Source organism: Tetrao urogallus, assembly GCF_951394365.1.
Source record: "Tetrao urogallus genome assembly, chromosome: 1".
NCBI classification, from domain to species: domain Eukaryota; kingdom Metazoa; phylum Chordata; class Aves; order Galliformes; family Phasianidae; genus Tetrao; species Tetrao urogallus.
The window spans coordinates 115546066-115571618 of record NC_136813.1 but is presented as its reverse complement, the minus strand read 5'-3'; the positions used below and the strand labels follow the sequence as shown (position 1 = coordinate 115571618).

The window sequence follows — 25553 nt, the reverse complement described above, 5'->3', positions numbered from 1 at the left end:
GTATAACTGAGGAATTGGGCTAGACAAACCTGGTGGCGTAGAAGCAAAAATGGTTTCTGCTCCATTCCCACTTGCCCAGACATCAGTCACTCGCTTTTGCAAGACCACCCTCCAAAACAAGCACCCTCGCCCAGTATTTTACTTGGCCTTTAATCTTTGAGTTGAGGCCAGCAGTTCAGATTCAAATTGTCTCTCAACCTTCCTTCCAGAGTTCCTTCCAGCCTCCAGCCATATTCTTTTAGTTATATAAGCATACTGAGACGATTCGATCCTTAGCATAACGTCTCACCTGTGTTAAGAAGTGACATTTACGAGTGCCGCCCCCAAGGATACCCCCAGGGTGGGATGGCAGCAACAGTTCGGGCAGTTCCTACATGTCCCAAGCCACGGTTCCGGATTATGCTACCCCGAAAGCTTTCAAGCTAATGTAAGTATTGCATGCAGTGCTGCCAGCTGTGAATTAAATGGCAGATGTACCTTCTCTTAGCTTCTGATCCACAGCATCAACAAACCCGCCAGGTACTGCCAGCAAAGCTGTCACACACACATCACGCACTTGACCTGAGACAAGAAAAAGACAAGAAATGCACTGGGTGACATCGTTAACAAAAAGATTCACTGTGAGAGATTTACAGATTACTATGGCTGTTCTGCTCAGTGGAGATACAGTAGAACCTCCCCAGCCCTGCCCCAAATCCTTCGTTTAATTGTCTCCACATTAAGCAGTAGATTGAGCCTTCTGGCAGCAGGCAGCTAGATTTATTTCAGTTAAGCCCTACTAAATCAGCCTCAGTTTAACACTCTTCCTAAAACCACATCTTATTGCTGACCCTTTGACACTGACAGCAAGCCTAATACGGGACAGCAGCCTTACAGACAGACGCAACTTAGCATGTTCCAGCACACATCACCCTCTGCACACATTTCATACAGAACATCTCTGTATCCTAAATGAAACAGTGTCCATACATAGACAGTGGACACATCTTCCCTGCCAACAAGACAGCTTTACTGGGAATTTTTCATCAAACCACCGACCACCACGTTAAGCATTGGGCTGGTGTTTCATCTAATCCACATCAACTCAGGTGCTCTACAATATAGCCAAATGTGACAGTTCATAAACAGAAATCCTATGGCTGTTTCTTCTCTATTCAGTTTAGACTTCCCATTTGTTACATTGACATCATCTTTTTTCTTTCAACTTTACCATCTGTAAGCCTGCTATGTTATCTAACAAGTCAGTAAAGAAATCCCAGCTGTATCTCATTTCCGCTCCTCTGGAGGGAAAAAAAAGAAAAGACCACATCAGTCAGTTCTCAAAAGAACTTCAGAGAGATGTGCACCTCTGACTGCTGCATCTGTTCTAGGACTGCCCTGATTACTTCAAGCATTGCTTTTTTCCTGTTTAAATATCTTCTTACCCTTTCAATATGGAATTTTATCTCCAGAGCAACAAACAATTGTATCTAGGAAGAATAGCTAATTTAACACCTTCCATCTTAGCAGCTTACAACTTGTAGCTCATCAGTTAAGGCAGTTTAGACAAACCCCTCTTGCACTGTTTTGAAATGGAACACAAGTACTCACCTAGTCTGACTCCTCCCTTTCCCACCTCAGCCCATCACAGCCCTGCACCAAAATACAGCTGTTGGATCATCCCTGTACACCAGGTACACACCAATCTGCTTTTCCCTGCCAAGCCTATTCTGATCAGCATCACCTTCCATTAAAATTCCAGGTGGAGAGAAATTAGTATGGCATTCATCTCCCACCTGACTATTCCAGATAATTGTGGAGACTGCTTTCCTCGTTGCCATTACTGCAGTCTGATGTCCTTCCATTCTAGCAAAGCCTTTGTGTGAGTGGACTGACAATTTCTACCAATTTATCAATTCTTAGCCACACCCCACTCCTCAAACAGCTGAACCAAAAGCTTCTTTGAACATTCTTCCCCAAAATACCTCCTGAGCTCAACATCCTGTCCATTTCCAACACATCAAAAATTAGCATTGATGGGGGTCAGAAAACACTGACACTTCTATGTTAAGGCTCATATCACTTTGAACAGTCTTGTTCAGCTTCACCAAGACAGAAGTAAAGTCTTTGCAGGGTTATGTGACAACTTTTTAAGTCTGTATCATGTTTCCTAAGTGATTACTATCACTAGAACCAATATTATTCTTTCCCATGACACCTAGAAACTTCCCTCGCCTGGAACTGATCACAAGTTTGCCACACCTTCCAGCAGAGACCAAGAATCAAAGATCACCAATGAAGCAACAGCAGCTCAGGCTCAGGCATTTCTTTCACGTTTTCTCAAGTTTAAAACATTTCACAAAGATTCTCTTAATACACTCAAAATGAAATACTGCAGAGGAAGCTGCCAGTGAATGCCTTCAGTATTCCCAAGCAGATTGCCCAGCTTGAACTCCTGGTCATGATTTTTATTCCACTCAATTTATGAAATGAAAACAAACCCTTAATCTAGTTTAAGCCTATGCGAGAACCCGTTTTCATGTTGTTCCCTTCCAACAGCAACAATAGAGGCCAGTTCTACTGAAGGCAGCCTGACATAGTTACGGTGTTTCAACAACCACACAGAAGTAGACCTTTTTATTATTATTATTTTACTTTTATTTCCTCTCATGTTAATTTTCTCTCCTCTTTCCCTACAGGTCAAAGCCTTGGAAGAATGATGTAAAAAGCAGCAATATTGAATTACCCAAATTTTAGTCCCACGTTATGGAAACATTCCCCGCATAGACTTTTTCATTTATTCAATCAAACTAGCATGAATGAAAATTTTGTCTGTCTCTTATTTATGGGGAAGGTGGTCCGAAAGTCGCAGTGCCTTCTGTGGCTGCCTGAAATGCCAACAGTTGAAACATGGAATTTCAATTCCCCCGTTTGACACTCTGCACTGCAAGAGTGCTGAATGCTTCCTGATAGGTTTATTTTGTTTTTACAAGAGATTAGGTTTCTGCAGCCACCCTGAAGCACCTGAAACTCCCCACCAGGTACCAGGCATGCAGCAAGTTTCACTGAGGCGTGACTCTTTGAGCAAGTAACTGTAGCAAGTGCTGCTGATCTGCTCTGGCCTTCTAATTCCTAACTTTCTGCTTGCTTTCAGTCTGAGGCTCAACTTTCTGCACACAGACTGCTCACCTACCTTTAATTATCTACAAAGATGGGGGCTGAGCACACAAAGTTATACGTGGAAGGAATTCTGTTTATATCCACTTATCTTCAAAGGTTCATTTTATCACAGTGGTAGACTGAACCACTTAGAAGTGCAATTTCCCCCTTTTTGTTTCTACTTACGCAGCAACTAAAAGAAACAGCTTTTTTAGGAGATACCTTATTCTTACTGTTAAGTGCAGTTCTGCATTTTTTTTTAAATGTATTTCCAGTGGGTTGCTTTCCTGTGCTTTTTCCAGTACCTAACATCCTAAGAAATAGGGAGTTTTCTCTAGTACATGGAGACGACTTCCAACACTTTACAGTGACTGAGAAGATTATGACTGGAGATTAAACAACAGCTTTCACTACTATAGAGAACAAGACTGGACAGTCAATAACAACTTGGATGCAATTAAAAATTCAGATGAAGTTCATGTTAGAAAGAAGATCAGCTTTGAGAACCTGAGTCAGACCTGTCAGTCTAAAAGTAATATTATTTTTTAGGACAAAGTGCCCCAGAAGCAGCCCCTACATCTACCAAACCTGATCACTGGGATAAAAAGGCAGCATACACGAAAAACTGATAACTGACCAACAGGAGCAGAGGCCTGCCCACTTAAATCATTTTTATCTGATACAGGACAAGTATGACTTGTCCTGCAACAATTCTGTGCAATTTCCAATATATGGGAGCAGACACAATACAAATAAGCCCACACTTCTCATGCTTCATCTGCCAGTTGTTTAGAAGAGCACAATCCTTCACTGCAGCCCTTTAATTTTCTCCCACAATTTTACTTTCTGGGAAGAAAAAAAAAAAATTATTTAAGAACCAGTAAAACAGAATGAGACAATCAAAGATTTACTAGAAAAATATCAGGACAAAATTCCATGGACAAAGTTGTTTGATAAAGCATATATAAACATTATTTAATAGAGTACAGTGTTTTCTCCATTCCATTGAAAAATTAATGGCTGGAGATGACTTCTGAAGTCTCAAAGCCTTGCCCACAGCCTCTAAGCACTTCCACAAACCATCAGTAAGTGTCAGAGCAGCACAGAATGTTGCCAGCTGCCTCCTACGGACAGGGCAAAGTCTGACAAGCAGTCCATGTGCTGATTCACACCATTCAGTTAGCACACTGCCAGCAGGCTGATCTCTTTTGGAGAAGAAACCAACTCCAATTCTGTCAGGCATTTTGGTAGAGGAAAGGCATTGATCTTTGACAGCCACCTCAGAAACAACTGAAACGCAGACATACAGAGCAGAGCACAGACAGCTCATCTCACTAGGTAGAGACGATCAACCTGTGCTGGCACTGTCTCCAGCCAGGCAGGGCTGGCTATCCCACAGGAAGAAGGGACAGGCTTTGCTTCAGTCACCAAATATCACAGAGATGTTCAGCCACAAGAATAGGTCCATGGCCAGCACAGAGGTTACTTGATGCCATCCCGTTGTTCCAGGCAGCGAATGCTAAACCACTGCAAGAATCATTTTCTCTTTCTTCTTCCTCTTCCTCTTCTTCTCCTCAAAACGGTCTGTAGCATCAGCAAAAAACATGACCTCATCCTTGGCTTCAATCTCTCTCTTGAGGTACTGGAGCCCTGCCATGTTGAATCCCAGCACATCCTGTTGAGACAGACAAGCACCATGCTGTTGGGCACATCTCCAGCTTGTTAGGAGGTACAAGCTGCCTGGAAACTGCTGATACTCTGGCCTCTCTCTACTGAGGGATGATGAAAGCAAGACAATCCCCCCCAGCTAATTAAGGCAGCAATACTTAAATATAAATTTCATCTGAGCAGGTGAACAACCTGCACTCTTTTCCCAACATTTTTGTTAAAAATAGCTATAATCCACTATTTCCTAAAAAAACAAGTTGTTGACAACCACCTGAAGACGTTCCTGGGAAAGGTACTTAAAAGATTTGTAGCCCACAAGAAGAAAAATAGAGTTTATTTACTTCCCACATATACTAGAGACCCAAAGCACGATTACATGCATCAACAAAAAGCCAAAGAAGGAAGGGGGAGGAAGAGTGCACATAGGATCATTACTGCATAGTGTCACATCAGGAAAACGTAGCCTGTTTTCACAGGAAGAAGATGAAAATGGGCTCTAGACCCCCAAGCAGCTTTCCTACTTGACTGCAAATGCTTCCAGACATTGGCCAATACTGCTATTCCAGACTCTGGAGGAGAGGTAGCAACACTCACCCGGGCCTCACTGACTCTGGAGATGGTGGTTTTCTTCAAATTTTCTATCACTGTCACCAGCATCTGGTTGCTTGTTATCTGCCCAAAATGTATCCTGGGAACAAACACAGGACCAGCAACTTACATCAACAGAGGCATGTCAGCACCCTGCATCCTGTTTAGCCCACTCCCAGATGATCAGCTGCAGCTGAAGGATGCAGTAATTCCTCACTTCCCACATCTTAATTCCCAAGAGACCACATTTTTATTCCTAAGGTGGCTTTCCAGGAGCTCCAGAGCCAGAAAGTCCAAATCTTCCCCCCACACTTAAGCTGCACATGTTCACAGCGCATCACATAGTCTTTACAGCTTCAAGAGAGAGATTATATTCCCCAGCTCTTGTGCTGTCTCAAGGCACTGCCTCACAAGAGGAATGAGCACCTTTCTTTTCATATAAGTGGCACAAAGTGAGTTCATGACAACACACTATAGACGGGCCCTGAGGAACAGGCAGACCCACTGCTGACCAGAGCCTTCCTAGCATTCAGGATCTGGACAGTAATGACAGCTGAACTTAGACCAGCAGCCCTGTCTGGGCAGATGGAAGACTCACTTGAGCAGGAAGAGGAGAGCACGGCACAGGAGTTCAATTTCTGCACCCAAGTGAATATGTTCATTGAAGAGTCTGAGTAGGTCAGGGACATAGGAGAAGGGCAGCACAAGGAGAGACTCTTCCAGCTCACTAAGAAGCAAAGGGATGGTAATAATAGTCTCAGCTACTGCAGAGCTATAGATAAGCAAGTAATGCTTCCATGTGGGAAGGTTCTGACACAAAAGCTGTGCTGAATGCTCCCCACTGCTGGTCTGTGCCTGCCCACAAAGCACAAAGCACAGCCCAGGGCCTCGGCAGCAGGCATCTTCTGACACAAAGAGGAGGCACAGCATTCCATCCTCAGCATCCCCAATTTCCTCTTCACATACACATACATCTCCAGGCAGCCAACACCCATATACAGGCTTCGTTGAATATTCCTCATGGACAAATTCCCATTCCCCAGTTCCAAAAAAAGGCTGCCAGAGAGTAACTTCCACTCTTCAACACCACCCACTCAGCACAGAAGTCCAACACAGGACCCCAACCAACTCAGAGATCCAATTCTTTAGCACAAGCCTGTTCAGCAATAAGGCTCTTGGGACTCACCTTGACTTGACCTTCTTGAAAACTTCTAGCACGTACTCAGAAGGCTGGAACAGAGGAAAGACAACAGCTCTGCACATCAAGAAACATTCCAAGACAAACATGTGCCTTTGAGGTTCATTTTGCCCAGTTAAAAACATGCAATCACATCTTGTGAGATGGACAGATCCATTTGAACGTAACTAACAAAAAAGAAACCCCTTCAGTTCCAACCAACTAGCAGTCTTGGAAGTTCTCCCTCCATAAAACAGAAACCCAACCTTCTCGAAATACACCAAACTGGTGAAGTTATATTGGGGAAAAAAAAATTATATAAAAACAAACAATATATACAAAACTTTACACAAACTCATCTCCTGCTTAAAGTATTCAGCAAATGCAGAGCTGCCAAGTGCCAAAGAGAAGTGTCTCAACACTCGGTCATAGGATCTCATTAACTTCAGTGTATGCAACATATAATTGACTACAACTATAGTCACAGAGAAAGAGACAGGATGTAAAAGAATGTAAATTCTATATGGAAAGAAATGGGCTCAGTAAAAGCTGTACCAGTTCCCTAAAAATAAACCTGGTCAATTGCAACACAATGCCTTGCACAGCATTGCCGTGCCCAATTGATTTCAGGTCAGAAAGCCTTCAAGTACCTCCACCTCCTGCTCCTTGAGTCAAAGCAATACAGTTGATATACTGGGTCAAGGGTCCCACATGCAAAGTCTGTCCCAAAAAGATGATGATAGACTTTCATGGCATGAAGTACTTCTGTTCATGATTTTACATTGTAAATGCTCACCATGGTCAGCTCATCACATAACAGAATGTGTCTTAACTTGTCAGTGTTTTTACCCAGCATCGACACTTGGGTGTTCCTCAAGAACCTTCTCTGTACAAAGCAAAAAAGTTGCTACTACCACACCACAGAATTTCACTCACCCCTGTTAAATCTATTTACTTTGCAGTTAAATATGCCTGTATTTACAGAGCAAGGGGGAGAATGGTTCTGGCTAAGTGTTTACAGATGTCAAGTGGCCAGGGGTGCACAATGACAGCAATGACAGTGGTTCTCAATTACCCATTCCACTGGAGGCTCAGGTATTTTGTATCTGATGGCACAGCTCCCCTGAATATTCTATAGCATAGCAACCACAACCTCTTGCCAGAAGCATGCATAGGAAGATTTTAACTAGCTTCCTGTAGCTTTCTGTAACTCTACATGATAAGGTCAAGACTACCATCAGGGTTATGTTCGGCTGCTTTACTTTCATTATGCTCATACGAAAGCAAGTAAAAACATATATTATGTTCACTTTGCATAAATCCTGTCTTCCCATAGCAATCCAGTGCTCTGGCTCAGCCAGCAAATCAAACAGCCTCATTCCAGTTGATGGTAGCACATGACCCAAGGCCAGAGCTTTCTACTTACTGTAATATTTCCATAGGCACGGAGAATGGGATTGGAAGGAAAGGGAACCTGGAGACACAGAACAGGTTAGGATGAGGCAGGTTATTCAGAGTGAAAAACACGTATTCACAGTGCAAAACAACCCACAGTAGAAGACAGTTTTTATCCAATGTCTTCCCTCTTCAGAACCTCACTGAAGGCCTCACTTGCAACTGCTGGACAAGCTAGTTCTCAGATATGTATGAATAACTCAAAATATGTACAAATTTTATTCCACTTCTTATTGTCACATACATAACAGACCCTTGTTTAGCATAAGTGTTAAGATTAAGGCAAAGAATAGGCAGTGTAATGGGAGCATGGTCAGCAGCACAGATCTTACTTACATTCTACTGTGACTTTCAACATAAAAATCCTCAGAACACACCACTAACCATGCCTCAGGGTACAGTGCCATCTGTCCTCTATAAGATTTCAGCAAATCTCTGCTCCCTCCAGCTGTCCTGCCTTTATCTGCATGCTGAGCCTTTCCACCAAGAAGCTAAAGTTGGAAAGATACACCCACACACCTTGGGAATGGTACTTTTCTTAGTCATTTACCTCTTTTCCAGCAGCTTTACATATGGCCTTGTGCTCCTTCAGTTTTGCCATCTCTTCTCTATACAGCTCAATAGCTTCCATGATCCGTTCAGCCTGCGCAGCACAGGAACAGAACCATCAGTCACAAAGCACAGTTCATGTCCAACTGGACAAACACAGGGGGAAGCCAAGGGGCTAACTTGAAGCATCCCAGGACATCCTTCTCAGAAAGTAACTTCTATTCCAGACCACGCTACTACTCTGATCACATCAGTCATGCCCTAAAGGAGTCAAGCACCATCCACATTCCCCAGCTACCCAGGGTGCACTCTGCTGCAGCTTCAGCTCTCCAGAGGACAGACTGGTCTTAGAGGCAGAGATGATTCTGCACCTTTATATCTCACAGAACAACTCCTCAGAGCTGCTGCACTTATGGAACAGCACAGATTACTCACCTTCAGACAGATACTCTGACCCTGTGACACCCCCACTCTAAGAAATTGATAAGGCACAAAGCAATGGTGGGCGACCCATGCAGTCTTACCGCTTTGATGGTTTCAATAGTCTTCTTCCCTGCCAGTCCCGTCTCTTCTTGTGTCTCTCCAGCCACCTACAAAACAGAGTTTGCAGTTCTCTCCTGCAGCTGCTGAGCAGCAGATACACACACAGAGGCACCCCCTGCATCTTATCACAAAACATCAGCCCCATTCCCTAAGCTTGCCGTTTGTCTGAAGAAGTACAGGTCTTCAAGTGCACAGCTTTTGCTCAGGACCAAAGGCACTGTGCCAGCTCAGAACACTGGGAGGTCTCACCTGACCAACAGAGGCTGAGTGATCTGCTCAGAGCCAGAACTGTCAACAACACAACCCCAGTGTCTGTGCAGAAGGGAATCAGGTTTTTCCACCCACCCTGCATCACGCAGACCTGAAAGTAGCTGCCTGAAGGCAGCCCAATCTTGCTCTGGGGCCTGTGTGGATGACAGCAGGGGAGATATTCAGTATCCACAGTCCTTTATGGCAGTTTGGCCAGCTCCAAACACTCCCGAAATTGTCTGAGCCAGTATCAGAGTCCTAGGAAATTTTCCTGCATGCAAATTCTCAATGCAACAGAATCACCAGTCCTCTGGACATTTCTTCTGTGTCTCTTACAGAAATTCTAGACTTAGGAAGGAGCTCTGTACAGTCAGACAGACTGACACTCAAATGGTACGACTCACCACAGGTTGCTCTTCCTTTGCCACACTTTCTTCATACTCAGCTTCTCGTTGCTACAGTGAAGAGAACACAATGTATTAACAATGGTGAGCAGGCAGCTAGCAAGTGTACAAGTTTCTTCCAGACTGGTAGTGCAACAGAGCCTGCAGCTTCTTGCAGCCTTGTGCAAAAACCAGGACTGATGCACAGAGATCAACAATGCCAGTGCAAAATCTGCTTGTCCCTCGTTCCCACCCGACAGAGAACTTGGGTTGAAAAGACTGAAAGAAATCAAGGTCTCCAAATTAGATGCAGGAACAGCCTGCAGACAGCCCATCAGGCTGGGACTAAGACACCAGCAATTCAACACCAGACTTTCCACTTGGCGTGAAGCACAAAAGAAAGATGCTCAGGAAATTTCCAGGGTTGTCCTAGCCTGCAAGAGGAAAGAGCCTCCTGCCCACCATCTCTCATGTTCATAGGGCTCCATCAATATGTAATTCACTACTGGTATATTCCTGCCCATTTTGTTATTCAAACTGGACCCACAACATGCTTGTCTTATCTAGAAAAGGAACTCTGTCTTTCCTGTTAGTACCACCATTCACAGCATGCCAGTCACCGCATTAAGATGCTGCCTATGAATCTCTTTGCAAACAGGCCAGGAGAAGAAGAGTTTATTGCACATTTCTTAAACATTCCTGCTTCTGTATCTGCGTCCTTCCCTCACTGAGGCTTGAGAACTTCTATAAGAGTGGGATACAGAGCCAGACTCCTCTGTGGGATACAATAAAAATAAGAGTTACAAACTGCCCCAGGCTAATTTCCCACTAGAAATGTGTGAAAATGTTTCCCCTGCCCCACGGTGGTCCAGCACTGGAACAAGTGCTCAATCTGGAAAACTTCCTTCCTTGGAGATGTTCTTGAGTCCCCAAGTGAGTGTCAGGGCAATATGACAGAGTTTTAGGGTTTGCGCACTGTGAACAGAGGGTTGGACTACAGACCTCAGAGTTTCCCTCCCACTAGAGTCCTTCTGTGAACATGACACCTCACACAGGTTCAAAAGGAATGGAAAGGGCTTCTTGCAGCATCCCTGAGCTCCAGGGCCTGCTAGCGAAACAGAATGGACTACTCATGCTTGGAAAGGGGGAAAAGAAAACAAGCTGCATTCAACAAGAATGGTGCTCTCCATCACCCCACAACAGCCACTTGCTGAACTGTGCCCAAAACACTTCAGTAGAAGTGAGCACAAGAGAGTAAGAGAAGCTTGTTGACTATAGCCAACAAAACCACAACCATAGAAGTCTGGGAAGTGGGACAGAAGCACAGAATAGAGAGCAAATTAGCCAGGCATCTGCAATGCAGTATAGGCAGAAGAGCACAAGCAATACCTGTGGTGCTGTCTCCAGACAGCTTAAGGCAACAGTGCAGTCATGCAGAAGATGGCAGTCAACCCAGGCATCTCAGCACCAGGCTGTGGTTAGTGATAAGGAAGCCTACCAAGCGTGGAGCCAGACTCTACCACAGTGAAAAATGAGGAACCTGTCTGATGGGCCAAAAAGAAATCTGGGAGCTGTCTTTGGGAGGAAGAACGCAACTCACCATCTCCCTCTCCTCTTCCAAGATAAGTGGCTCTCTCGTCCTCTCCCAGAGGCGCAGGGACTTGTCATGGGATGCTGACACTACATAGTCTCCATTGGGACTGAGTGCCAAGCACCACACCTCCTGGTGATGCCCCTGCAAGTAGGGAAAAAAGGTAAGACACGAACAACACATCTCCCAGCTCCTGAGGAAAGTGCTGCTCACACAAAGATAGTGCTTCATTTCAAGACCCTCCAAAACTTCCTACCTCCAGTGTCTGGATGTGCTCAAATTTATCCGCATCCCACTGCTTAATCTTGTTATCCTTCCCAGCGGTGAAGAAAAGATGGGATTTGGCCACAAACTGGAGATACATCACACTGGGAAGGTAAAAAAGCAGGAGAGAAAGGGACCTCAAAACAGATGTGTATAGGAGACAGCAATGTATCCCAAAACCCTGTAGCCCTCATCACCACTTACCTCTGGGAAATGCCTTCTGACACCAGCCCACACAAATTCTGGCCTGGGACAAACAGCACCATCTGCTGCCAGAGGGCAGAGCATCCAATGCAGCCAGTGAGGTTTGGGACAAGAACCCTGTGATCTCAGCAGCTACCAGACAGCCCTAACCACCTTTGTGCTTGTGTCCCACTGCCTTGGACTCTCCGTGGGAAGCTGAGCTCACAAATTTGGTGCTAATACAACAGACCTTGCAGCAAACGTAGTAAAGGCTCAAATTCACCCACCTGGCGGACACTTCTGGTGGCTTCTCCTCACTACACAGGACAAAAAGCTCACTTCTGGATCACAGGCCCTCAAACAACAAAGCAGCCCACAGCCAAAGATGCTGTGGGATCTGACCAACCTGTCATCATGGGCAAAGAGAGAGCGGTGACAGTCCCCAAAATCCATGCCCCAAATCTTCACATTTCTGTCCGCAGACCCAGTTGCAATCAGAGTCCCATCCTACAGAGAAATGCAGAGAATGGTGTGGGCAGCTGGCTGGCAGCCATATCAGGAATCATCAGTGGACTAAGCAGTGCCAAGGCATTGGCTCCTGAAATATGCCCTCCTGATCAAGTTCTTTACTATGAGTGGTGAGATGCTGGAACAGGCTGCCCAGAGAGGTTGTGGATGCCCCGTCCCTAGAGGTGTTCAAGGCCAGGTTGGATGGGGCCCTGGGCAGCCTGGTCTAGTATTAAATGGGGAGGTTGGTGGCCCTGCCTGTGGCAGGGGGGTTGGAGGTTCATGATCCTTGAGGTCCCCTTCCAACACTGGCCGTTCTGTGATTCTGATCCCTCCACCTCTTCTCTCCTTAGCAAGGTGCATAGCTGTAGTAGAGACCCCAGAAAGCACCCTGACTCTTTTCTGAACCTTTACAAACACTTAAGATCATAGCTAAAGCTTAGCATTTTTGTAATTCAAAGAGCTTCACTGCAAGGCTACCATGGCCCAAGAATGAACAGACATGAAGAAGTTGCTCCATCTCAGCACTCTTCACTGCTCTCGCTATCAAAGAATTCAGATCCCACAAAGACAGCTAGTAACTTCAGCAGTGAGTGTGTTGTACCTCTTAAGATGAGCCTCGGGAATCACAGCAGCACTTTAGTTTCTACTCCTTATGTAATGCTCTGTTCAGTTCTATAATAATCACTGCTCCACCTTCCTCAGTGTGTACAGGACTGTATGATGAGGAGGAGCTTGCTGCGTCATATCAAGAAACTGCTGACTATGTCAGGAGCAGAGAGGCATCAGGAGAGCATTGCCCCAGAGGCACTGCTGCCAGCAGAGGCTCACAGTCATCACCACAACCCCACTTGCAGCAGATGCACAACTGTAATGATACTTACATAGGAGATGTCCATGCACAGCACTGGCAGCTTGTGTCCATACAGAGACAGGAAAAACTGAAAAGGATGAAAAAAAAGGATGTCTCAGTTAGACATGCTGGGTGCATGCATGTGAGAATGCCAGGCTCCAGGCTAGCTCTGCTCTTCCTCAGGAAGCCCATCCAGCACCACTCTTGCCCTGAGTACAGGTAGCAGCATGGCCACACTGGCAGAACTGTGATGATGAAGATAAAAGAACCCAACCAAGCTGAGCTAACTGGTTCTGACCAACACCACCTGTGGAGTTTATCTGTTTCACTTTGCATATCTATCATTGCTGGTCTTTGCTTTTGTCATTTCCCTCATGCTCATGCGCTAACACACAAATCACAAAGCCACCATACTGCCTCAAACTGTACAAGGAAGATTTTCCTTCCCCAGGTTTTGCCTGTGCTATGCTCAACTTAAGAGCCACATGCAACACCAATTCACTCTATCCTTACAATTCTACATGGCTCTGGCATACCATCCTGCCTGCAGAGTTTGAGCGACCTTGCCATATGCAGGTTCACAATCCTTTCCAGATAAAACATATTTTCTCCCCAGCATGAGAAAGCCACGGTTCTGTCAGTATTCTGTCAGCAAGCACAAGAAGTGGGATGCAAAGTCTCTCTTTGATCATTATTGGGATCCTACAATAAATGGGCATTTTTCCAACATACTTCTCATCTTCCAAGCTACAATTATCAGTGCCTCACAGCCCATACAGTCACGTACCTTGAGCGTGTCAGTGTAGAAAACTTTCACAGTGCAATCCAGCAAAGAGACAGCTAGCAGTTTCTGGTTAGGGCTGTACCGTACACACAGAACATCTTCATCCAGCTGCAAGATGCGCACCTGTTTCATGGACAGCCTAGCAACAAGAGGAAGAAAAAAAAAAAAAAAAAAAAACCCTTACCCCGAAGGAACAAGTTGAGAAAAGGCATGGATACAATTCCCACATTGCACCCTGGGAAAGCAGGCTAATCCTAACACAAAGCATCTTGCTCCTCATTAGGACTTGAACAAGACAGGATTGGAAATGAGCATGACATTGCAGGCTGACAGAGTTCACTGTTAGATGTACAACTTGTGATTAGAGGCTACACTGCATGTAAGCAGGGGACCTCACATAAACTCAGACCTCCACAAAGCTCTGCACTGACACTCTTCAACACACGTTCCATGCACAAGTCATTGGCCCTTCTTGTGGTGCACAGCAAAAGCCAAACCATCCATCAAAGAGAATAAATACTGCAGTTTAACTCAGTCAATGGTTTATTTTCTCACCTTTTCTGAATGCTGCTCTCGTCCTTCACAAGGTCAAAATCCCAGAATTTGACACATTTATCAGCACCTCCTGTCACAAAACCACGCTGCAGGCGAAAAACAAAGTTATTATGAAATCAGTTCCACTGTAACACAGATATGCTACAGACATGAACTGCCAACACACCACGTTTTTGAAAAAGGCCTCACATTCCCACAGCTTTTATGATTAAGAGGACACAACCAGGAGCACTTGCTCTGGTTGGAACACTCATTACCAACTGGCTGAGCAAGAACAATTTCAGGAGCTCTGGCAGGCAGGTCTGAGGCAACAACTGCAAATGTAAAACAAGACATGGACTAAAACTTTGGAACTGAAAGTCACCTCAGCTGTAGGTAATGAAGTGCATTTTGGGAATGAGCTGACGCTCACTGTTCTCGAGTCACAAACACCTCATCATCATCACAAGCACAGCCTTCTAAAGGAAGAAGAAAACACTTTCACATTAAAAACAAGGGTAAAAACTGTCCCATATGTTTTAATTTGCTGAGTAAATGAATCACAGGCAGGTCATTACTTGCTGTGGTTTTGATTCCACTAAAAGCAACACTGCAGCTTCTAGCTTAAGGATATGAAGAAAAGCATAATAAACAAAGAGAAGTGAAAATTGGTACAAATCTACATGAACCTGAATTCTGGCAATAGAGAAAAATACTAGAAAAAACAAAACCACACAGACCATTTCTAGAGATGGCTGTAAGAGATGTTTACTAAATCCACACACTTTTTGATCCTTGCTGCTTAATATTTTTCATCTGTTGTGCTCAGGGAAAAGCCATGCACCATAATCATAGTACAAGACTCCAAAAACTCACAAGACTGTAAAAAGCTTGTGTCAGATTATTATAAATCAATGGTTTCACATTCACCAAATCTAAAATTTTTATGGAGCAGAACTAGGTACTCTCTAAATCATCAATATTGATGCTCACTGAGTTTGGAAATATGAAGGAAGATTCAGGAAGAAACCAATAAAACATCAGAATTCAGACAGAGTAAGTAGGCAGGCCTGTTAATTGTGAGCTTACTCAACAGAAGTAACAGGCACTTGCAATTTCAGCAAACGAAGTAAAATTAGATTTTAAAATTGAAACAAATTCAATTTAAACAAGCTTAGGGAAAAATAATATGATGGAAACGACCCTTTTCCTTGGGAGTAATGCTGCAGTTCATAGAATCACAGCATGGTTGAGTTGGCAGGGTCCTCTGGGTCCACCTGCTCCATTCCTGTGCTCAAGCAGGAACACCAGAGCAGGTTGCCCAAGACCACTAACAGTCAGTCAGCTTTTGAAGACTTCCAACAAGGAGACTCCACACCCCTCTGGGCAACCTTTTCCAGAGCTTTGGCACCAAAACGATGAAGAATTGCTTCCTGATGTTTAGAGAAAACCTTCTGTACTGCAGTTTGTATTCACTGTCTCTTAGAAGAGCCTGCCTCTGTCTTCTGTGCACCCTTCCTTCAGACACTGATATACATGTAGGGAAGCAAGGATCTAAGCTCAGCATACACATCTACTGCAATGCAGTGCCCCAAATTGGCTTTAAGGAACATGGTGGATTATTACCTAACAATACATTCTCACTACTGAGAGGTCAAAAGAGCTAAGTCAGTCCTTCAAAAGGAGCTAACTCGTGCATTTGGCACTGGTATAACTTTCTACCACACCATGCATTCAGATCCTAGGGCCACCAGCACAGAAAAGATTGCAGTAGCATAAGAAGTACCACAAGAATGATTAAAAGCCTGGAAAACACATCCTACAGGGACAGGAAAAGTCTAGCCTAAGAATCATCAGATAAATGGGTAATATGGTCACTTGGCAAGAGTGCAACACAGAGGAAAAAACAGCACAGTGTTAACAGGATTTTTTAAACAGCAAATGAATATGCTAGCAAGTCCAACAGCTGGGAGTTAAAGCTCAGCAAGCAGAAACTACAAAGAAGCAGAAAGTTTAACACAGAGGACAATAGTGAAAAACAGCTTTTCTTTTTATCCAGTCTAAATCTCTCCACCTTTAGTTTGAAACCATTTCCCCTTGTTCTATGACAACAGACCCTACTGAAGAGTCTATCCCCTTCTTTCTTACAGTCCCCCACAGCAGACTACAAAGGGTTGAAGTTCTCCACAGCTGGAACACATCAATAACACACACCCTGCTGCACACACACACCTTGCTGGGGAAGTCAAAGTTCTCAATCATACACAAACCAGGTGAGGCAATGAGGATGGCCCACCTCACCATGAAGACTTGCTGTGATGTGCCACTCAAGACCAAAGAGATATTTCAAACTTCATCTATATCTGCAGTTCAAGTTCTTAGATGGTACCAGCTGCATCCTTCACCACCCATGATGACATTCCCATGCTCACACCAGTAGCATAAATATAACACTACAGGAAGGAGCTACACAAAAAGGCATGGAACAGATGATGCTTACAAGGCGGGCTGAGTTACCTGGTCTGGTGAAAGAGCAATGGACCACACAGCCCCATCATGGGCATTAAGCGTCTCCATCAGACTCCCAGAAGCCAGGTCATACAGCTGCAGCTTCCCTGTCTGGGGATACAGACACATCACAGAGGACAAATCAGACCCTCCAACTTCACAATATACCTCAGGAACAACTTACAGAGCATTAATCAGATCTGCAAACAGTCCTGAGCCTGACCTCTTAGAGAGGTCTCCAGAAATGGCAAAGATTAAAACTGCTCAAAGCAGAGACAAAAGGTCTGAGCTACCAGAGGTGAGACTCCAGCAGCGACAAAACAGCCATGTATTAATGGAAAAGCAAGGCTTCAAAGGTAGAGGAGAGCTCAGAGCAAATATTCCCAGGCTCCACAACACACAGGAGGAGTCACAGTAACACCTTACTGGCAAAAGAATTCTTGCTCCATTTGAGCTCTCTGAGCTAGGCAGTCACGTCTGAACAGGCTACAATAGCTCCTAACACATCTGCTACCCATCTCCTGAACTTCATTACATCACTGTTACACACGGATAGCCAAACTCCTGATGGAGATCAGGGAGTTCCCAAAACTCTCCTCAGCTGCCCAGCTCAAGCCATAGGAACTACATAAAGACTCAGGGAACAGAACAGACTAACTGCCACAAGGGTTTTTACATCTAAAACAGAATACTCCAGAAAATGTTATACATTTTCATTAAGGCTCCTTAATGACATTTTCAGAACATACTCCCAGACTTGGGCTGAATAAGGAGTGCAGAGGGGACACTATTTACCTTGGTGCCAACGATGACCTGCCGATCTCCCGGGACAAAGAGTGAGCACAGCGCGTACTCACAGTCCATCGTTCGGATACACTGCAAAGTTGATCTGTGGACAAAGAGTTCAAAAACTCTTTTCGCACAAAATCTGGTCTGATGAGTGAGACATGTTCCAGAGCTGCCTCTCCCAACACCCTTCTTTTTGGCTGGGGCCAGAAGATACTGTATTACCATGCTATTCTGTCTACTTCTTTTACTTAATAAAGGAAGCAATACTCTATTTTATATTTCTCCATCATTCCCTCTTGCTTATCACTGGATCTCCAAACTCAGCATTCATAGGTTCCACGAGACTAACATGCACAGGGCAGAGGGGACTGAAAACGATTGCACAGCATACCTATTCCAAATCTTTACAGACTCTGCAGCTCCTGAAAGAACAGCAATATTATCAGAGCTAAAAGCTAATGTCCTGACATCACTGCGATGGCCTCCAATGGTTATCCTGGATGCACGGACAGCCTGCGGGACCTGTGCTGACAGGTTCAGGGTGTGTAACTCAATGATGTTGTTCTGGAGCAGCAACACAATCTTCAGCTCTTCTTTTGGAGAGAGAATCATGTCAAATGACCTGTTTGATAAGACAAATTAGATGTACACACAGATGTACACAGGAGCCATAAGACAACATGTAGGAGGAATCAAGTATCAAGAACTGAGAAAGAAGAATGTGGACAGTGCATGCTATGAACAAGTGCAAGCTAAGCAACAGAAAACTGCAAGGAGGTCACCATTTGGGTCAGTGCGAATGGACTGGCAGACCATGGTAGCCCTCCACTTAGCTCCAAGTTGAACAGATATTGAGGGGGAAGCTTCTTCCACCTCCTTCATAATGAGCTGTGCAAAGCTCTTCCCAAGCAGCTTTACAACCACAGCCCAGCCTTGTCAGCAGGATTTCAACTTACTTGATTTTTGCAGAAGCTCTGATGTTAGTGACCCTCTGGATCTCCTCCTGCAGGCTCAGCTCCACATTTCCTTTATGCTCATCTTCTTCAGACTTCTGCCTAGAAACATCAAATAATGGAGGGGGAGTCAGGTAACTCAGCACAGACAAGCCAAACTAAGACAAAGGGACTGAGAATAGTGCAAGGAAACCACTAAGCTCACTGAAAACAACTGCCGTGTTATCCAGTTGCATTAATTGTTTTTTTTAAGAACAGAGCAAGACAGCGAAATTCAGGCTGTTACATGTGCTAAGGAGACAAACTGTACCAAAAAAGGCAGCATCCTCTGGGATACAGCCAAAACACTTAACGAGGCACATTACAAAGATGGATACAAAACAGACAACAGCAAGCTGTGTTTGACTGACATCAATTTCTGCTCATTTCATACCATTCCCAGAAAGTCCATGTTCATTGCCAAAAAGTGACTTCAAACATATCTATCTGCTCTGTGCTTCAGCTTCTATAGTGGAGCCAGAGCTCCCTCAATGGCTACTGTGAAGCAGTCATTAAGTACCAAGATACTCAGACATTTAACACAAAGTAGCCTTTCATAAAGCTCTGATCTGTATCTCTGCCTGCTGTACAACAGGAGATGAGGTATCAGGGTCACTCTGACTTCTCATATGGAACTCTCATTCCAGTATATCCTAACAGACATTTTATTTGACACAGTAAGCAGTGCAAACATGAACGTCAGGTGAAACTGAGAAAAGAACATTATCTGCCTATTTCCTTCCACACATTACCTTTTTTTGGAGGGGAAATACTCAGAAGAAAAGTCTCTGGTAGTAAATAAATGTTGCTTAGACAAGTGCCAAGGATTCACAAGAACAGTGCCCCTAAAATGCAAAGCTGGCACAGAAGACAGAACGACCAGTAGCTTGGAGTTCAACCATTGTGTCATGCTACTTGAGAGGATAACAGTTTTCTGGACACAGACAGTACCCTCATACACCCAGAAGATTGCTTACTTGGCTTTTTTCTTTGCTTTCTTCATTTTCTTTTCCAATTTTTTCTTTATTTCCTCTTCAGAAAGGACAGAGAATACTTCTAGAACAGCATCAGTCCCCTAGAGATAGAGCAAACAGTCACACACATGCAAAGCCTTAGCTGGCACTTACAAGGTCCAAGGGCTGCAAGAGCCTCCTCTGTAACTCAGTAGCAGAGCTTCCCCATTACTTACATGGCAGGCCAAAATCTTGCCCATTCGGTCCGTGGCAAGAGTAACTACTCGATCTCTGCCTTCCCGCATGATGGATCCAGCTTTACTGCACTTTAGGAGACGCTACAGGAAAAGAAAAAGAACCCTGGTCTGGAAGGCCACGTGATCTTCCCAGGCACACTGAGAAAACTGCTTCGAAGGGACGTCAGGAGATAGAGACAGGGGAATGAACCTACAAGGTCCTGGTAGAACAACATAGCAAGGATAATCCAGAGACAAAAACACGTGTGAGTTGAAGATTATCTCCTTTATTTTCAAGTAAAATGCAACCTCAGCAGAAGAATAAAGTTGACAACCTCAGCAGAAGAATAACTTGATTTCACTGACAAACCAGAGTCATTTAAAAAATTAAGCTGAATTTCCATGCTGCAAAGGCAGCAGAGCACAGCTTCTCTGCCAGAAGATGCAAAAGAGACAAAGGACAGGCAAAGGACTCTAAATTGGCGATTAAAAGGAGAAAAGTCTTTTGAGAGGAGGTAGAAGTCTTTAACAAGGCTCACTACCTACTATAACCACAAGCAGTCTGAAGTCAGAAAAATCCCACAAACTTCCCCCAGAAAGAGACTCAAAGTCTCCACCAGCAGCACAAGTGGGAATGGCTTTGAACAATCCCATCTGACGCTAGTTTGTGATCATGCCACTCTGACCCCATGTTTCTATGCTTCCACTTACTGACATGCAAAACTGAATGAGAGCACTAAGCTCAGCAGCTGCCAAGTACCTACTAACTATTTCATTCCCATGCTGTTAAATGAAAGAGCTGTTAGCACTGAGCCTTCAAACACTTGCTAATCCCTCCTTCTCCAAACAGAGGGCAAAGAAATTGGTATGAGCTTTGACACAAACACTTCTCATGTTCTGCAAGTAGATGAGGGCAGCAACTACTGCTGGAGAAGAAATTACCAAGTGATACAAGAATTCACACATTTTCCCTAACAGGCTAAATATGACAGTTGGTGTATAAACTCAACACAGACAACCAACCTATCAGCATTTCTCAAACTCCTGTTGTCCCTGCAAGCAGCACCATGTGAACACTATATACACCAACCTAGACAGCATGAAAAAATGAGCTTACCTCCTCAGGACTCTCATCCAGCTCTAGTGTCTCATCCTCTTCACTGTCTTTTCCTGCTTCTGGTGAAGATCCTTTACTTTTCTTGGATTCTGGCTCATCAGGGTCTTCTAGCTGTTCACAGACAAAAATCCATAAGAAATAACTTAAACCACAAGAACTAAGGCGTATCAGTTCCCATCTCTGAATTTATTCATGCTTCATCTCCCTGGAGCATCAAGTAGTTAGTATATATGGCAACAACAGTGGCCTACAGTATGCCTATAAGCACAGAATGCTCCATGTCCTGCCCTCCTCGTCCCACAAAACTGTCTTCTCCAGCTGTAATCCAGATGGCCAGAAGATCACACTCTAGAAAGTTTGTTCTAGAAGTTCTTGCAGCATCACATGCAAACTCAAAATACAGAAGACATCGAAAGTCTAACTCAAGAGCAGCTTCTGGACCCCTCAGACAACAAAGACACCACTTCAGTTCTGTTTCCCAAAACAGCAACCAGATTTAACACGTTTCAGACCCGTTTTTGTCCAAAGATAAGCACCTGGGCAAGAGCGTGAGGGGCTACAGAGAGGATGTCTTACCTCCTGGATGTAAGTGATATCCCAAACTCTCAGTTCACTGTCAGCAGTCCCAGTGATCAGACGTTTCTCTTCAGATAGCAAAGCCATCCCCCAAATCTGTTCAAAAGCACAATGAGAAGAGCTGGTTTATGACTTCTTTGCCTATCATAACAATACCAGAGCATCCTTAATTGATTTATTTAAATGGGAACCCAGAGAAGTCTGGATCTAACTGGGATCTCCTCTGTAGGGATACCCATATTTGAACTGTCACCCCTGTATGTTGATAACAGTTCTCAGATAGTTTGGAAGTCTCTCATTTCCTTTTCCCTAAAGCTGAATAACCACCAAAAATATATCAGAGTTCCAGTTTACAATCCCTTAGAGCAAAAAAACGTACAAGGTGAGCCATGACCTGCAATGCAAAATCCTTCCATCCCTATGGTTCTCCGCACTTCCTCTTTACCTCAGTACGGTGTCCAACTAGAGTTTTGAAGCAATGCTGGGTATCCAGGTCCCACCATTTCACCAAAGTGTCTTTGCCACTGGAACAAAAACAAAAACCCCAGGTCATGAAGAAAGATTGCTAGAGCGCGTGGTATTACATAAGCTGAGAAAAGCTGAAGAAATACAAAACCTTAAACATGTTGCAATGTATCACTGACCAGGCTACAACAAAAGCAGCCGCCTTCACTTTGAGTTGCTTTTCCCAATGGAGAATTACAGCTGTTTTAGTTCCTCAGGGCTCCTGTATGATTAAGCGGCCTTGAAAGCTCTCGCTTGTGGCTACATTATGCTACAATAATGCTAAAAGTGCACCAGAGAAAAGTAATTTGAACATTTATGTAGACTGCTTCTCTTCACCCTACAGCAATTAATACTTTTCTATTTTTCATAACTTTGCTAGAGCCAATTTTTTTGCTAATAAATTAAAATACAAAATTTGTTTTTCCATTACTAAGCTTACTCAGGAAAAAAGTAAAATCACTACAGGTGATACTTATTGTCAATCCATGCCTTTTGCTACACAGCAGTCTAAGGTAAATTGTACAGGTGAAAATCCAACAAAAACTTCTGCACATAGAGAACTGTAGTAAGCTTCTTATGCTAAAAGATTAACAACAAAAAAAAAAGTAACTATTTTTGCATCCTCAAAGACAAGATTCAAAATTGCATTAGGAAACCAGCATCATCTGCTAAAATAACAAAATATATTTCTTCTGCAAAAAAGCAAAAAAAGGACACAAGAAACTTGTTCTAATTTTACACTGAACTGATTGAGTGCACCTATTAGGTGACAGTAAATACAAACATTAGTGACTGATATTTGAGCAAGAATATCTTTTGTCAACTGATTATTATTGAAGGCACACAATCATCTTGCTGATGTTTAACTAAAAACCAACTCAGTAAAACACTGAGTTTAATTAATATGTTTAATTATTACCTATTAGGAAGCCATTTTTCTGTGACGCTGCTGCACAAGTTACACATACAGAAGATAAGACTACTTAATTACTTATTTATCAAAAAATGGTGGTATGCAAAATGAACACATTATTACTATTCATTGTTATGATAATTCTAAGCTGCTAAGTCTACCGGTAAGTTAAAACCTTTTTCAAATGTTACTTTCCAGAATCTGCCATTTGTCTTCTGCTTAACATACCTGGAATTCAGGCATCAGATTCACAAAATGTGTGGACATGCTGGAATGTTTGTGAACTCATTTCTTCATCACAATATAATCACAGAATCACAGAATTGTAGGGGTTGGAAGGGACCTCCAGAGATCATCGAGACCAACCCCCCTGCCAAAGCAGGTTCCCTACACCAGGTACTCATACAGGTCTCATACGTATGGGTAGGACTTTGAGTAACCTGGTCTAGTACAAAGTGCTCCTGCCTATGGCAGGAGGTTTAACTAGGTGGTCTTTAAAGTTCCTTCTAACCCAAACCATTCTACGATGCAAAACAATCTCATCTTTTTTGAGCAGTTAAAGCACAGAAAAAGCTGTGATTCTAGAAAACAAATACAAATGGCTACAGCACCTAGAACATATGAATAGCAAGTAAAAGTGATTATTTTTCTAATTTACTGCTACACTCAGCCTGACTTACCTGGTGACCAGCAGGTTCTTCTCTTTCAAGAAAAGGACTTGAGTGACAGCATCCTTGTGTCCTTTCAGCCGGTACAAACCGCTCTCATTGATGACATCCCACACAATGACATCTGTATCCTGGAACAGGTAAAGTGTCACCAAGGGACCGATTTCTCTTTACAAAATGTCTACATCTGATATGAGACTGAAGAGACTACCTAAAATCAAGCTTTCTCACTCTGAACTGGAATGTTAAGGATGATGAACATAAAAGACAGCCCCTCCATCGATGAGCATTCAGATCAATAAATGCACCTCTGTCCTGGCTTGGGTCACTTTCACTACTCCTGACCTCACAATCTTCTTCACCTTCAGTAGCTCTGCTAGTACCCTCCCTTCTTCTGAGCCCAAGACTCTCCCAGCCTCAAACTCCCTAACACTATTGCAGCTCCAAATCCATTCAGTGCCATCACAGCATCGTAGAATTATATAATGGCTTGGGTTGGAAGAGACCCCAAGGATCATCAAGTTCCAGCAGGGCCACCAACCCCCAGATCTGGTACTAGGTCAGATTACCCAGGGCCATCCCCTGCTACAGGCAGATGCCACATCACCCCCTTAAAATACCAAACATTTTAGCCCAGGTCAACTTTCCCAACAGATCACCTCTTTTGCCTTTTGTGAGAGGGCTTGTCCTCCTGATGTGCAGAGCTCACCTTTGAGCCGGACACCAGCCGGCCCCCCAGCTGGTCATATTGCAGTGCTGTGACCGCAGCCTTGTGCCCATTGAAAGCAACGCTCGCTTCCCCGCTCAGGAGGCTGAAGATACGGATCGAGCCATCTTCATAGCCAACAGCCAGGTGCAACCCATCAGGAGAAGGGCGGAGGAAAGTGACTTCATGCTTGGAACCTTTAAGGATAAGGACCTGTGATTTTTAGGAGACAAAAAAAAAAAAAAACGTTGGTAAATGATACGTCAGAGCCATATACACAAAAGAAAAAACAGAACTAGAGAATATCCCAAGTTGGAAGGGTCTGTTAACGGTCTGATAAGGGAGCTCAACTCCTGGCTCCACAGAGTACCAACTAAAATTTAAACCCTATGTCTGAGAATGGTGTCCAAACGCTCCTTGCACTCTGGCACTCAGTACTGTGCCCACTACCCCGGGCAGACCATTCCATGCCCAGTGCCCTGTGGTGCAGCCCCTGTCCCTGACCCCCAGCTGCCCTCCCCTGACATCTCCACGCCGTTCCCTCGGGCCCTGTCGCTGTCGCACAGAGCAGAGCTCAGCGCTGCTCCTCCGCTCCCTGTGAGGAGCTGCAGCCGCCATCAGGCCTCTCCTCAGCTCCTCTGCTCTGCGCTGAGCACACACGGGACAAACAAACCAAAGGAATTCATTCTGCTCCCGCACTGAACTCCCAAACAAGCACTTTCAATATTCTTAAGGCCGTGCCGTCCGCCCCGCACCCGCTCACCTTCTCTCCTTTCCGCGCGTCCCACACGAAGACGTGCTCGCAGGCCGGCACGGCCACGCAGCGGCCCCGCTCGCCTCGCAGCGTCACGAAGGCGGCGTTGCCCTTGGCGCTGCCCACCAACCCGAAGAGCGCGGCGGGCGCGTAGCGCAGGTACTGCTTGGTCAGCCCCATGGCCGCACGTGCCCGCGCCCCACAGCCGGCACCGGAGGTGCGTCAGAGCCAGACGGGGCGCGGCGGACGGAAGCGGAAGCGCTGGGCGGCCGCTCCGCTTTTCTGGGTGATGTCGGCGAAGCGGCGGTGGATTGCAGGCTCAGGCCGTGCGGGCGCGGCGCGGCCCGCGGGTGAGTCGGCGGCGTGAT

General features: G+C 44.6%; 2 protein-coding genes across 2 annotated transcripts in view; one reads left to right on the top strand and one right to left on the bottom strand.

Annotated features, from left to right (window-relative positions):
• The window catches only part of SPAG17 (sperm associated antigen 17), a gene marked incomplete at both ends in the record, with an annotated part of 89474 nt that extends 89048 nt beyond the window's left edge, over nt 1-426 (top strand). The window contains one exon of the mRNA XM_079549996.1: nt 277-426. Coding sequence (XP_079406122.1) covers nt 277-426 — 150 coding nt within the window. The remainder of the gene's footprint in view (nt 1-276) is intronic.
• A 4231-nt stretch (nt 427-4657) lies between these two features.
• On the bottom strand, nt 4658-25365 carry WDR3 (WD repeat domain 3; the record flags this gene model as incomplete). Its single annotated transcript, XM_079540333.1, has 26 exons — nt 4658-4813; nt 5401-5494; nt 5993-6121; nt 6581-6624; nt 7998-8045; nt 8577-8669; nt 9100-9165; nt 9772-9822; nt 11351-11485; nt 11598-11709; nt 12195-12295; nt 13180-13236; nt 13936-14071; nt 14488-14573; nt 16984-17085; nt 17770-17863; nt 18155-18385; nt 18720-18818; nt 19733-19830; nt 19945-20046; nt 21062-21172; nt 21638-21733; nt 22083-22161; nt 23738-23856; nt 24435-24644; nt 25195-25365. The coding sequence occupies 26 exons, from the start codon at nt 25363-25365 to the stop codon at nt 4658-4660; spliced, it is 2820 nt and encodes a 939-aa protein (XP_079396459.1).
• Between the last annotated feature and the right edge of the window lie 188 nt (nt 25366-25553).